Source organism: Poromitra crassiceps (genome assembly GCF_964638095.1).
Source record: "Poromitra crassiceps genome assembly, chromosome: 12".
NCBI lineage: Eukaryota > Metazoa > Chordata > Actinopteri > Beryciformes > Melamphaidae > Poromitra > Poromitra crassiceps.
This window is the reverse complement of record NC_139632.1, coordinates 39,596,794-39,609,257: the sequence shown is the minus strand read 5'-3', so window position 1 is coordinate 39,609,257 and position 12,464 is coordinate 39,596,794. Positions and strand designations below refer to the sequence as shown.

The window sequence follows — 12,464 nt, the reverse complement described above, 5'->3', positions numbered from 1 at the left end:
TTTTGTAATGAAGTTTCTTTTTTGCCCGTCATAGTATCCACTTTACTGTGATAATAAACATATTTCCGACTGCTCATGAAGGCTTCATGTGCGCATTGTGATTTGAATGAACTGACCAATCAGCGGGTTCGTCATACGGAAGCCACGGGCTCTCAGTGACTCTCGTCCAATCAGAGCGCGAGCTCCTTGTTTGCGTTGCTTTTTGAATTGAGCTCCAACAGCAGGCAGCAGACAGAGTACTGAGCAGCAGGCATCTTCTGAATCAGCTGTCAACAAACTAGCCGCTAAAGCAGACACATTCGACAACTTGGACGGTATACAGCGCAGCACGTATTATTGATATCGGCCCGGGTGTCGGTGTGAACGCACAGATGTTACTCTCTTAGGACGATCCTTGTGGGATTTTCTTTGGGCTGTGTTTTGGAGCGACCGAAACTGCTGGTGGCTAATTAGCTTGTTGGCTAACGTTAGCTGGGCGGCTAGTTGACCAGCCAGTTTAGCTCAGCAGGATTTCTTTGTCATTTTGCTATCTAGCAGCTAAAAACAGTCGGTAAGTTTGCTTGACTCCTAAATCGAGTTTATTATGCAACTGGAAACGCTGCAGTTAGACGAGGTAGCAACGTAAAGGGGTTACGAGTGTCGTGGTTCGGTATTGATGACCAAACTCTAGCAGTTATGCTAGTAAAGTTGTATTATTATTTATTACCCTAATAAAGTTCGCCCAACTAATAATGCGCAATATTGATAGGTTTCTAGCGATAGGTAACAGCTAACACGAGTTTACTTCATAAACACCCAAGAAAGAACCAGAATTTACGATTTCCTGAAACTGCCAAACGTAAATAGTGTGGGTTATCGTTATCTGGGGAAATCAGATACAATGCAGTTTAGTTGCAATGTATTTTCTGTCAACATGGAGATTTTCTTGCCACAGGTTTGTGCAGTGATTGACCATCTTGTTAAGTATTTTCTATGCTTTCAAGACAACATTGCAGATTCAAAGTTGCTACATAAACGTAAAAGTTTATCCACACATTGCAGCCTAGTTTTGCCAGAAGTTGGCATAGTTCACCATGCATCACTCTTTCCAGTTGATTTGTCAGACTTTTGCAGCATTTCTGTTCTAAGCCATGCCAAGTTCTTTCTGTTGCCTGTAGTTTGACAGTTGTCACCCCTCTCTCTCCTTCTTCCCTGTTGTGTTGCTGCGTTCCCTCTACTTTTGATAGATTGGACAGTTTGGGGCCTCCTTTGCTTCTCGCCACCATGGCTGACAGCAGCATACTGACTTTAGGGACGGCTCGGAGTCTGCTGGTGGATTCGTCCGCCTACGACTCGCGGCTGGCCGACAAGGACCACACGTTCCTGGGCCTGGCATCTGAGGACGGCGAAGGTTAGCCTGCAAGAGTCACATTCTTTTTTTGGTCTTGCTTCATCCCCACCTTTCATACCCCCTTTCCCTCTGTTTGCCACCTTCACCTGTAGATGCACCTAAAGGCAGCAGGGAAAAACAGACAGCAGCTGTACAGACTTGTCCTCTGCTTGTATTTTCCCACCCTGACCTGTCATGATGCAATCTATATTGAGTCTGAAATATGTATCAGTCTTTGCTCTCGCCTGTCAATAGACTGTATACTGTAAAAATGATAAGAACTGATAGCTTCATAATGCCAGCAGGTGTAATAATAAGCAGGTTGGTAGAAGCGCTAGTGAATAAGCACAATGTTCCCTTCAAGTATCCATATGGTATTCTTGTATCTTGGGTTTGAAATTCACCTTGGCCACCTTTTGTGAGAGCTTGTTGTCAGTATTTCTGCCTCATAAAACAACAACCAAACAAACAAAACTTTGGAGCTGAGACGTTCAGGTGTACAGCCCCTGTAGCCTAGCCCAGTGGTTCTCAAATGGGGGTCCAGGGACCCCCAGGGGTCCTTGAGGGGGTTCCAGGGGGTCCCCAGCCAAAAGGGGGGTAATTTATTTTCGCTATAATTCCATTCATAACTAACACAATGACTATTTTGCTCATGGGTTTGATACACTTTCTGTAATAAAACATCTAAAAGCATCAATCTTATTATCATATGGGGGACCGTGGGACAAAATCCTATCAAATGGGGGTCCGTGGTCTAATCTTTGTCAGTTTAGGGGTCCTTCATGTGAAAAAATTGAGAACCATAGGCCTAGCCTACAGTACCTGTAGCCAGTTGCAGAAAAGTGAGTTCCATCATGCCTCGCCTGTATTTTTCTATGCCTGCATTCGCCTCAATCTCCAACCTTTTCCCTCCCCCCTCTCGGTCAGTGATGCAGGTCTATTGGGTGGCTCTCTAACCCCAGGCTGTCAGTCAAAATGAGAAAAATCCGATCTGTTCTTTTGTATGACTCATTTTCACATCACCCCCCGAGACGACCTGCTCCTTGATCTGTCGCTTTCCCATTTCACTTGTCTGTCTGTACGTCTGCCTCCTCCATTCCCTCTTCACCCTCTTTCTTTTCCCATCCCTCTCTCTGCACGTTTATTCATTCTCGTTGTGCCTCTCTCTCTCTCTCTCTCTCTCAGATATGCTGCCCAAAGTGGAGCCCAGGGTTGTTCTGGTGGGAGAAGCAGGGAGAAATGGAGCGCTGGTCAAAGCGCTGCAGGTACATCATTCTTCTATTAGCGTGGAAGGTCCGCTGTGGTCCATTGCCTTCCATTAAGGTGTCAGTCCTGTGTGATCTGGGCTTGTCAACAGCGCTGCTCTGGAAAAGAAAGAAAAAAACAATCCCTTAGGTTTGAAAAGTAGGACATTGAAACTAGGGTTTGACAAATATAGGGTTCCGCCGATAGATGTTACTTTTATGCCGATATTCAGTGTGTTTGTATTTGTTGGTTTTTTCATTAGGGCTGCACAATTTAATCACAATCGAAATTGCAATATGGCCAAGTGCAATATCCAAATGGCAGGAGTCTGCATCAAGGTAAAATGTGCCACAACATAAGATTAAATGAAGCGTTGTGGTGTTGTGGTGCTACAGAGATGTCCCGGCCTACAAATCATATTCTCCAGATGTAAGGGAACATGCGTGTTTGGTACAGACCCCAGTAAAAATCACATCACATTTTTATTTTATTTTAGTGCGAAAATGAAATACAAAAATTTCCATTCCCACGAAAATCGTATCGCAATATAATATGATTTTGGGAACATATCGTGCAGCCCTAATTTGCATCCCCCACCTACAAAAAATAAATAAAATAATAATATGAATAACAAGAATAAAAAATGTATGAATCAATGTATCCACTGCTTCACCAGAATTGGATTCTTGTCAGGGTCAAAAAGCCTCTGAAACAGACTTGAGTTGCTGACTTGCTTATTTAGCATTGTTGCATATTATATAGGAACTACTTTCAGAGAAACTCTTCCCCATCTGAGAGGCTTGACACCAGCCAGGAGGATGTAAACACAGGATGTTAGCAGTCGGTGAGAAGTGAAGTGCTGTCTAAGGCAGGACTTCCGATATAAAAAATAGTTTGGGGGGAACTAAAATGAGCATTTGGAGACGAGAGGTCTATTTGTTATTTTCAGTATCCAACCTTTTTCCGACAACAATGCTTCTATGGTGTTTTCCCCGCTTCCTCCCAATGTTTACATTTTCGCCTAATCTCATAGACACGCCCACCCTCGCCCCATTCGTCCATTGAGGGCTTTGGGAATGCCAACGACTATAAAAACAACATTCAAATGTATTTAGATAGCAACTGCTTTTCACTCACATAACACTATTTTAACACCTTGATTGCCAGCGACGAGTGTACTCGTCAAACACAATCCAGCTGTTAACTGCCAGCGACGAGTGTACTCGTCAAAAAAATCGATTTTTTTTTTTTGACGGTAGGTTGTGCATCTAAGCCTTTTACATCTCTTATATAGGTATTGGACGTGTACAACGTGTACAACCCATTCCACCGACCCACTAAGTGGCGACAAGGAAGGAGGAAGGCAAGCAAAAAGCAGTGTGACTGAAGCCATTCTCATGAAGGTGGATTGGCGAAGGCGCTTTCATTTTCGCGCTGATTGCTGGCGGTGCGGGATTGCAGATTTGCATAGTGGATTGCGGGTGGGACACACTTTGAAACACGCAGCATAATATGACCAGAATCGCAAAAGCTTCTCTCAACCAAAACTCCAAGAAGCGAGCAAGTCCATGCCGACTTCCTCAAACAGCGGCCGTGCAGACAGGCACAGGCAGCAGCAAAGCACTTAGACTGTGACGGCCGCTGCAGCCAAGAAGAGGGAGGAGTTGAAGCAACTCTCCATCTCGCTCTCTCCCTCTCTCTCTCTCTCTCTCTCTCGCTCTCTCTCTCTCCCTCCCTCCCTCTCTCTCTCTCTCTCTCTCTCTCCCTCTCTCACTAGGATTAAACCTAGTGCGTCTCCCTCCCGAGAGGGAGGGAGAGAGAGAGAGAGGGAGGGAGAGAGAGAGAGAGAGGGAGGGAGAGAGAGAGGGAGGGAGAGAGAGAGAGAGAGAGAGAGAGAGGGGGAGGGAGAGAGAGAGAGAGCCAAAAATGAATGGTTAAAGTGACACTTCTATCGAATTTCACAAAAAGCCGTTTATCTCTGAATATTTTTTCTGATGCTAAAACCATGCTGTATTCAACTGCTAATGCTTACATAACTACTAACTCTACAAACTAACTCTTTTAGACAGAGAAAGTACACATTCTATTAGTACTTTTGAGATATTGTATGTTCACAAACTCCAAGCAGAAAATAACTCTCGGCTCTTGTAAAATGAGCCACAATCCTCAAAAAACGGCTTGGCAGAAGCTACCTACAGCAAGAAAAAAACGGCTGGCAGTCAATGTGTTAAGTACTTTGGTTTTTTCCCGACGGAAAGGCGGTGTTCAAGCACCGGTAATGGATGTGTCTAGTTTCACCACCAGAGACGGCATGCTGCCTGGGTTTACACCTGCAACACAAGCTGAAAACAACTCGGGCTTTTGTGATTTACATTTCATCAAATTGTCAAATCCCCAAATCTTTGCAGCTGCAGGCTGCTGCTGCTGAATGAATCTTGTAGTTGAAGCATCGTCTCTATCGGGGCGAAGTCTAGCAACACTTTTAGAAGCGTGCATCTCATCCATGGGTTGCCTTCTCCCAAATGGTTTTGATATTGTTTGGATTTGAAGGATGGCGTCTGAATGTTTAGAAGGGAGTGAGGGCATACTGGAAAATGGGCTTATTAACATCCACTGTGCCCAGAATTAGAGTTTAATTAAAAAGCCAGTATCAGCCACTATATTAAATTACAGTTGGGTCCATATACTGTATTTGGACATTGCGCACAATCTTCATCAGTGTGGTTCTGTACACCGCCACAATGGATTTGAAATTAAACAATGAAGATGTGCTTTCATTGCAGAATTCCATCTTTAATTTGAGGGTATTTACATCTAAATCAGGTGAACAGTGTAGGAATTACATTACATGTTAAAGTCGAGGTGAACCCGTTCGTCACGTGCATCTGTGTCCGTTTCAGACTGAAAACAAATTGAGAGGCGGACCATATACGGTGTCGATGATTTAATCTCACAATTCTGTCGACTGGCTTTGGCATCGGCCAATCCTGGCGTGTTGTCGTGCTACGCGAGTGGGATCCGCGGAGTACCAGGCACCCACCGGCTTCGTGCGGAGCGAGCGGACAATCCGATGCATGGGTGCTGCACGCCCGTCTGGAATCTCCGAGAGACGACCCCTGACAGCCAGGGAGGCTGTCAGGGCTCGGAGGCACGTGCCATTATCGTTATAAATGTAAATAATATTCCTGGAATGTGTATTTTAACGAGCCAGTTATATTTCTTTGCATTCTTAGACATTACCGTTTGATTTTGCTTGCATAATTGCTCAAGTTAGTAGTTAGTTTATGGGCTAGAAACTCTGCCAGATGACGGGCACTCGGCGCCATTTTCCCCTTCATTTGGAAGAGAAAATTATCCTGAAATGAAGATTTGATTGACAGCTGCATGTCGTGATACGATTGGTTGAAATGGGGTAGAAATTTGATAGTACTAGGTGACGTCAGCAAACTGTAAATTAGTTATCATGTGAAAAACGAAATAAATTAGATGTTTGTGATTTTGTTTGCATACATTATTAAATAGGTGCACTGCATACCCAGGTATTTGAACTAAAAGAAAAGAAAAGTCATTTTTGGGTTCAGCTCGACTTTAAGGGACCAAAGGTAATTGGACAAACTGACAATCATCCAATGAGTTCTGAAGCATTTGGTTGACTATGGGCACAAAATATAGCCAGAAACACATCAGAATTCATCCTGCTGCTGTTGTCAGTAGTCACATCATCAATAAATGCAAGGGAATCAGTTCTATGAACAGTCATACATGCCCACGCGTGGAGTGGACATGTATGACTGCCCGTTCCATTTCCTTTGACAGCCATGTGTATTATAGCTGTCATGGATTGGATCCCTTATATTTATTGATGATACAACTGCTGACAACAGCAGCAGAATAAATTCTGAACTCTTTCGGACAATATTATCTGCTCATATTCTGCCAAATGCTTCAGAACCCATTGGACAATTGCATGATTATGTTGGTTTGTCCAATTACTTACTTAATTACTACTGTTGTAATTCCTACACTGTTCACCTGATTTGCCTGCTGTCCTATCTAAAAAAAAAAAAAGGCAAGAATGCCCCAAAAAATAATCTAAAAAGAAAAAAGGTCAACGTCACTGTGACCTCACGAACGACGCCATTTTCAAGCTCGGTAACGCCATATCTCACTAACACCTTGGCAGAATTTCTTCACATTTGTCTCAAACGTCAAAGTCTGGACAGACATGCATGTCGACTGCTCACTTGTTGGCGGAGGCATATATCGGCGGTGCGATCGTTCTAGTTTAATATATATATATTGGAGTCACATTTTAGCGATTTATTTTATTTATTTTACGTGTTCTATTTTTGTCAGATCCCACATGCGTCTGACAAGAAGAAGAAGAAGAAGCTGCACAGAACCGTACCGCAGCTGGTGGACATAGGCCTTGAATGGGTGTGATTTGGTTAAAGGGATAGGTCAGAGAAAAGGGGAATTTGACTTTTTCCTGCTTTGCCAGAGTCAGAAACCAATAAAAAAAGCCTCTGTTCAAATAAAAAATGTATTTGGTGTAGTCTGAAGTATATCAACAACCAGCAATATCATGCTATCTTGGCTCAATTGTTGAGTGTCTATCTATGCGATCACATAATATAATCATGATCCCATAGGCATCCAGGAATTGAATGAGGGGGGGGGGGCACTTTCCAATCTTTGTTTGGGGGGAGGCCCACACCGTCTGAGACTTTGAAAACCCCTGGTTTTTAGAATTTTTTCGCCTGTATGTTAAAGGAGTGATTTTTCAGTATTGAAAAGTTTTTTTTTTTATTGTCATCACCAACAAGGAGTGTTTTAAGTGCTGAAAGAGGAGATGTGTGTCGTTTGTAGGAAGGCCATCAGCTACAGTAGCTACACACTACTAGGTTTATCATATCACATTATAATATAATATCAGATAATGTTTGATATTTACGACCCAACGTCTCGAACATGGATTTATTGACAAACAGAATTAGTATGGTTAGGTTGCTGCTTGGTCGGCACGTGCTGTAAGTACAGTATGTCCTTGTCTGACCCTCTACCAGTGGTAAAAATGCCGGCAGCAAAGATTATCCGTGTAAGTCATGCGATATATTTTCAAACTCTTGTTAGGTTTTGGTTTTGTTTTAGTGTGTCCGCCGGCATTAGAAGAGTTGTGTCTTTGGAATGACTCTCAGTGACAATCCACTTGGACGTCCGCTGGGTATGATATTGGCACGGCCCGTCTTACCTACCTACCCAAACTCATAATTCTGACAGACGCAAAGAGGCACACCGGAGGCAGACGGACAGCCATTCAGGCCGAGTCCAGGCAAACGCATTTGTCTTCAGAGGTCTGTCTCCCCGCAAGTCTTGTTCCACTCCTCTGCCGTGACTTTGAAAGGAAAGATTTGCCAGAGGGCAAAGTGTCACAACTCTATTTTAGCTCCATTTAGTGGGCTAGCTAGAGGGCTCGCCTTATCCTTGAGGAGATGGAACAGAATGGGGTCTATGGCCTCCTGTCTGTCAGATCTCCGTCTTTGCCACAGTTACACAGAGTGCTGTGGTTAAACCGCGGCAGGGAGAGAGGTTCAAAGACGGCCTGTGGTGGTCACAGTCTGTGACCAAAGATAGCCTTGGCTTGGACGAATTCTGACAGTGTCAGAAATAGAGATGGAACGGTATGAAAATTTCACATCACGATTATCGTGACCAAAATTATCACGGTTATCGTATTATCGTGGTATTCGTAAAAAGAAATCTGAAAATGTTCAAAAAGTACTGAGAGACTCACTGAAATCATTTTTACAACGTTTTATATTGAAAACTCAGACCCAAAAAGGATTGATACACTCACTGAAATCGTTTCTCCAAGGCTGCACGTTTGCATCTGGGAGACTGTTGCCAACTTGTGATGGACAGTATTTACCATGTTTTTCAAAGCACTGTAATCACGGTACCACGGTTTTAATGATAATGACAATTTGAAACGGTACGGTTATCGTAAGAAATTTTATTTTATCATTAAAACCGGTTATCGTTACATCCCTAGTCAGGAATTTAGCGTGATTTAGGGTATTAAAATGTCTTCATATCATCACGATATGATTCCACTGAAAGATGTTAAATGATAATCATGAATTATCATCCAGCCCTACAACAGGGCAGTGCCCACAAACCACACTTCATGCTTTGGTTTTGGTTGCAACTGGCCGACACAAACTGAGGCAAAATTTGAAGCGTATATCAAACAAAAATCTACCTGGGCCTGGGACAGGCTATCCGAACAGAATCACTATATTGAAAAAAATCCTAGGTGTACAATGTTCATGGGTTGTGTACCCCTGTCGTGTGTGTGTGCGTCCACGTACGAGGCATATCGTTGGGTCTTTGACGAGGGCCTTGTGAAGGTGATTTGGAGGCGCGGGGGGGGGGGCAGGATAAGTGCTGCTAGGATTCCTCTCGGGGTCTCCTGAGCCCCGTCACTTCTGAAGGTTCCTGCTTAAATCATCCGTTTCTCCCTGCCAGTCTGCAGCGCAGCCACTTCAAACACGTCCACCGACCGCTCCATCAGAGCCTCCCCCTTCTCTCTCTCTCTCTGTTCTCTCTTCTGTCCCCCCTCTCCCCGATGGCGTTGAACTTTTATATTCATTTTTACCAGGACTTTCTCCTCCACCCCCTCTGGCGTGTTGTAATACGTTTGAAGTTGCTTCCTCCACGCACTGCAAGAACACATAACCCCCCCACACACACACCTCCACCTGTCCACCCTGTCTCTCTTTTAGTCTCTGGACTCCTTGTCCTGCTCTCCCCGTCCCAGCGTTTGACCATCCACTTCCCTGCTGCTTGGTTTTCACAGGCCATCAGAGTGATGGAGGTGCCGGTGGTCAAGATAAGAGAAGTGGAGCCAGGCGCAGAGGAGAAATTGATGATCAAATCCTTAGTCAATATGGTAAGTGTACAGTGTCTGCTTTTTCTGTATGACTGACCAGTCAATATGGTAAGTGTACAGTGTCTGCTTTTTCTGTATGACTGACCAGTCAATATGGTAAGTACAGTGTCTGCTTTTTCTGTATGACTGACCGACTCTGTGACGTCACGTGACCCCGGGGGGGGGAGCGTTGCGTGAGTCCACTCTTATGTCACACTGTAACACTCATCCAATCGCTGTGCACGGACAATCCGCTGATAGTGAACTGATTGGTCGGTGAACACTCGATTAGAAACAATGTAACACTTGATATATGCAGATTGCGCTCTTAAGGGAGATTTGCACTCAAACGCGTCAACGCCGTCAAACCTCTCTTAGATCGGCCGAGCTGCGGTGATGAAGTCATTCAGCCGCGGGCCTTTTGATTGTGCCAATTACCAGAGCCCTTCTTATAGACGTTCTAGTTGAAAGCAGCACCGTGACACTTGATTTACGCACCGTAGATTGCATCGGACAGGCCTTGAAATTCCATCAATGGCGAGGTCTGAAGGCGAGGCCTTCAAGGCGTCTTAAGAAGCTTTGATTTTTGAGCGCCACCTCCCGTTAACACACGGGTGTCTAAAGCGATATGGATCCTCGCATTGTAATAATGTACATGATTCTAACTCTGTGTGTGTGTGTGTCTCACCGCCAAATGCCTCTCCGCTCCCTTTGCCTTTGTCCTCTCGCCACCTTACTGGAACTAATTTTCTCAAGGTAATTTGTTTTATGAGCAAGGTTTACAGGTAGCGCACGCAATTTCAACCCAGCCCAGCGCTGCCTGTACGCAGCCCCGGCAAGTTAGGTTTTGTGATTTAATTTCTGCTCTCTGTTATTGCAGTCATTGATTCAAACAACTCCGCTCTGATTCAGAGTAACGCTCTCCCTCATGTGAGCGGGCGGCACTGATCGCTTCGCGCAGCATCGGGGGCCATTTTATTGCTCTGTGGGTCTTGAGCGTGTCGCTCTGTGCGTGAAGGGAGAGAAACGTACGAGAGCGAGTGATTGCAGTACTGCAGTGTTTTCTCCAGACTTATTATTCACTATGAATTGCAAAAGGCCTCTGCTGCTGCGGTATTATAAGAGCACCGTGACTCTGGTATATACGGCACACTTTGATAGTCTTGCTGTTGTGCAAAGAGATTTGCATCAGTTTTACCCCTGCTGAATTTTAAGTGCACTACAGAGAGATTTTTTTTTTTTTTTTTTTTTTTTACAAGCTGCAATACTTGTTCAAACTGTACATCAACTGCACTCGGAGGGAAACTACTTTTGCACAACGACAAGGTCATCAATGGGGTGATGGTGATAATATTAATTCTAATGTTTAGTAATAAATGTAATAGTTGTGCGCATCTTATTTATATAGCCCATTAAATTGCAATGCATAGGTATATTCCATACCATTGTGTAACAACAAAAAATCGAAACTAGCATAAGTACAATTTGTGTGTGAGAGTGAGACTAAATAAAGAAAGGTGTCAAAGAATGTGTCTGAGTCCTTCAGCAGCAAACACATTCTGTCACTAAAGTTGACTCTGCTGTTCTTCACCAGGCATCTGTCAAATATGTGGGAAAAGCTTCTACTGAAGCCCTTTAAATACACTGAGGGTGCTTTGCTTTCCCATTGGGAAAGATTGCTTTCATTCCCTTCCTTGCCCGAGTACGATTGCCCCGCCTCCCTCTCCCCTCGGGAACGGAACACTTGCAGAGTACACTTGCGTCATAAATTACGCCTGGAGTGTATCCTCGCCCGTGTGTTGTCTACGTGCTTCAGTACGGTTGGCGTTCATATTCGCAAGTGTTCCGTCCCCGGGCACGCCAAAGCGTTCCCCAGACCACCTCTTCAGGTGGACCCTGTCACGGTATGCTGTTCCGTGCCCGGGCAGGGAACGCAACGTTCACACGATACGATACGATACGATATACTTTATTGTCAGTTCACACTGAAATTTGTCTTGCAAGACAGCAGCAGTCCCACACACAAACACATGACAAAGAGAACAGAACCAAAAAATACAAAGATACATTACACACATACAGCACACAGAGAGCACTGGTCACTGCTCCACTGACCCTCGGCCATGTTCTTGATTAAGCCTCAGGATCGACTGATGTATAAAGGACTTTCTTAGTCTGACCTTCTTGAAAGTTGGAATTAGGTATCTCCTGCCAGAGGGCAGGAGTTCATATTCTTCATGTAACACATGATTAGTGTTTGAGGCAATATTTCTGGCTAACCTCAATACACTGTTGACATATGTAGACTCAAATAGACTATGCAGTGGTTTACCTACAATTTTTGAACAAATATTCATCTGTCTAAGTAGTTGTGATTTTAAGGTAACAGACAGGCATCCATACCAGGTGATACTGCAGTACTGTAAAACACTCATAATCACTGAGGTAAAAAATAATAGAAGAATCTGTTTACTAGCACCAAAAGATCTTTACACAGAGAGTCTACGTGGTCTTTCCATGACAGCAGGTGGTCTATTGTTACTCCTAGGTATGTGAAGGAGCATACCTGCTTGATCTGTTCGTCACACACTCATGAAACCAACCCTAACCTGGGGTCAATTTGGAGACAAGTGCGCTTGGTTTCGCTCCCAGGTCCCCAGTGAGAAACCAACCTAAAATAACTTGTTAGGAACATAATTTCTTATTAATATAACTCATGGTGCTAATAATTGTGAATCAAGGAGCTAACACTGCACATTTCAATAAGGAATTAGGCCTGGGATCAGAAATCAAATTGATATGAGTCTTGTATCAATCAAAATTGTTTTTCAAGGCATTGGAAATAATTTCCTTTGTTGCCTACCAAAGTCTGCTCATGAGATTAACAAACAAACGAAAACGATCTACCGTAATTGTTTT

At 44.0% G+C, this 12,464-nt stretch overlaps 1 protein-coding gene across 1 annotated transcript in view; it reads left to right on the top strand.

Annotated features, from left to right (window-relative positions):
* Positions 1 to 1,263: 1,263 nt before the first annotated feature.
* ect2 (epithelial cell transforming 2) overlaps positions 1,264 to 12,464 on the top strand; it is a gene marked incomplete at both ends in the record, with an annotated part of 104,002 nt that continues 92,801 nt past the window's right edge. Inside the window, 3 exons of the mRNA XM_083647388.1 lie at positions 1,264 to 1,390; positions 2,555 to 2,634; positions 9,474 to 9,566. Of these exons, the coding sequence (XP_083503514.1) occupies positions 1,264 to 1,390; positions 2,555 to 2,634; positions 9,474 to 9,566 (300 nt within the window). The remainder of the gene's footprint in view (positions 1,391 to 2,554; positions 2,635 to 9,473; positions 9,567 to 12,464) is intronic.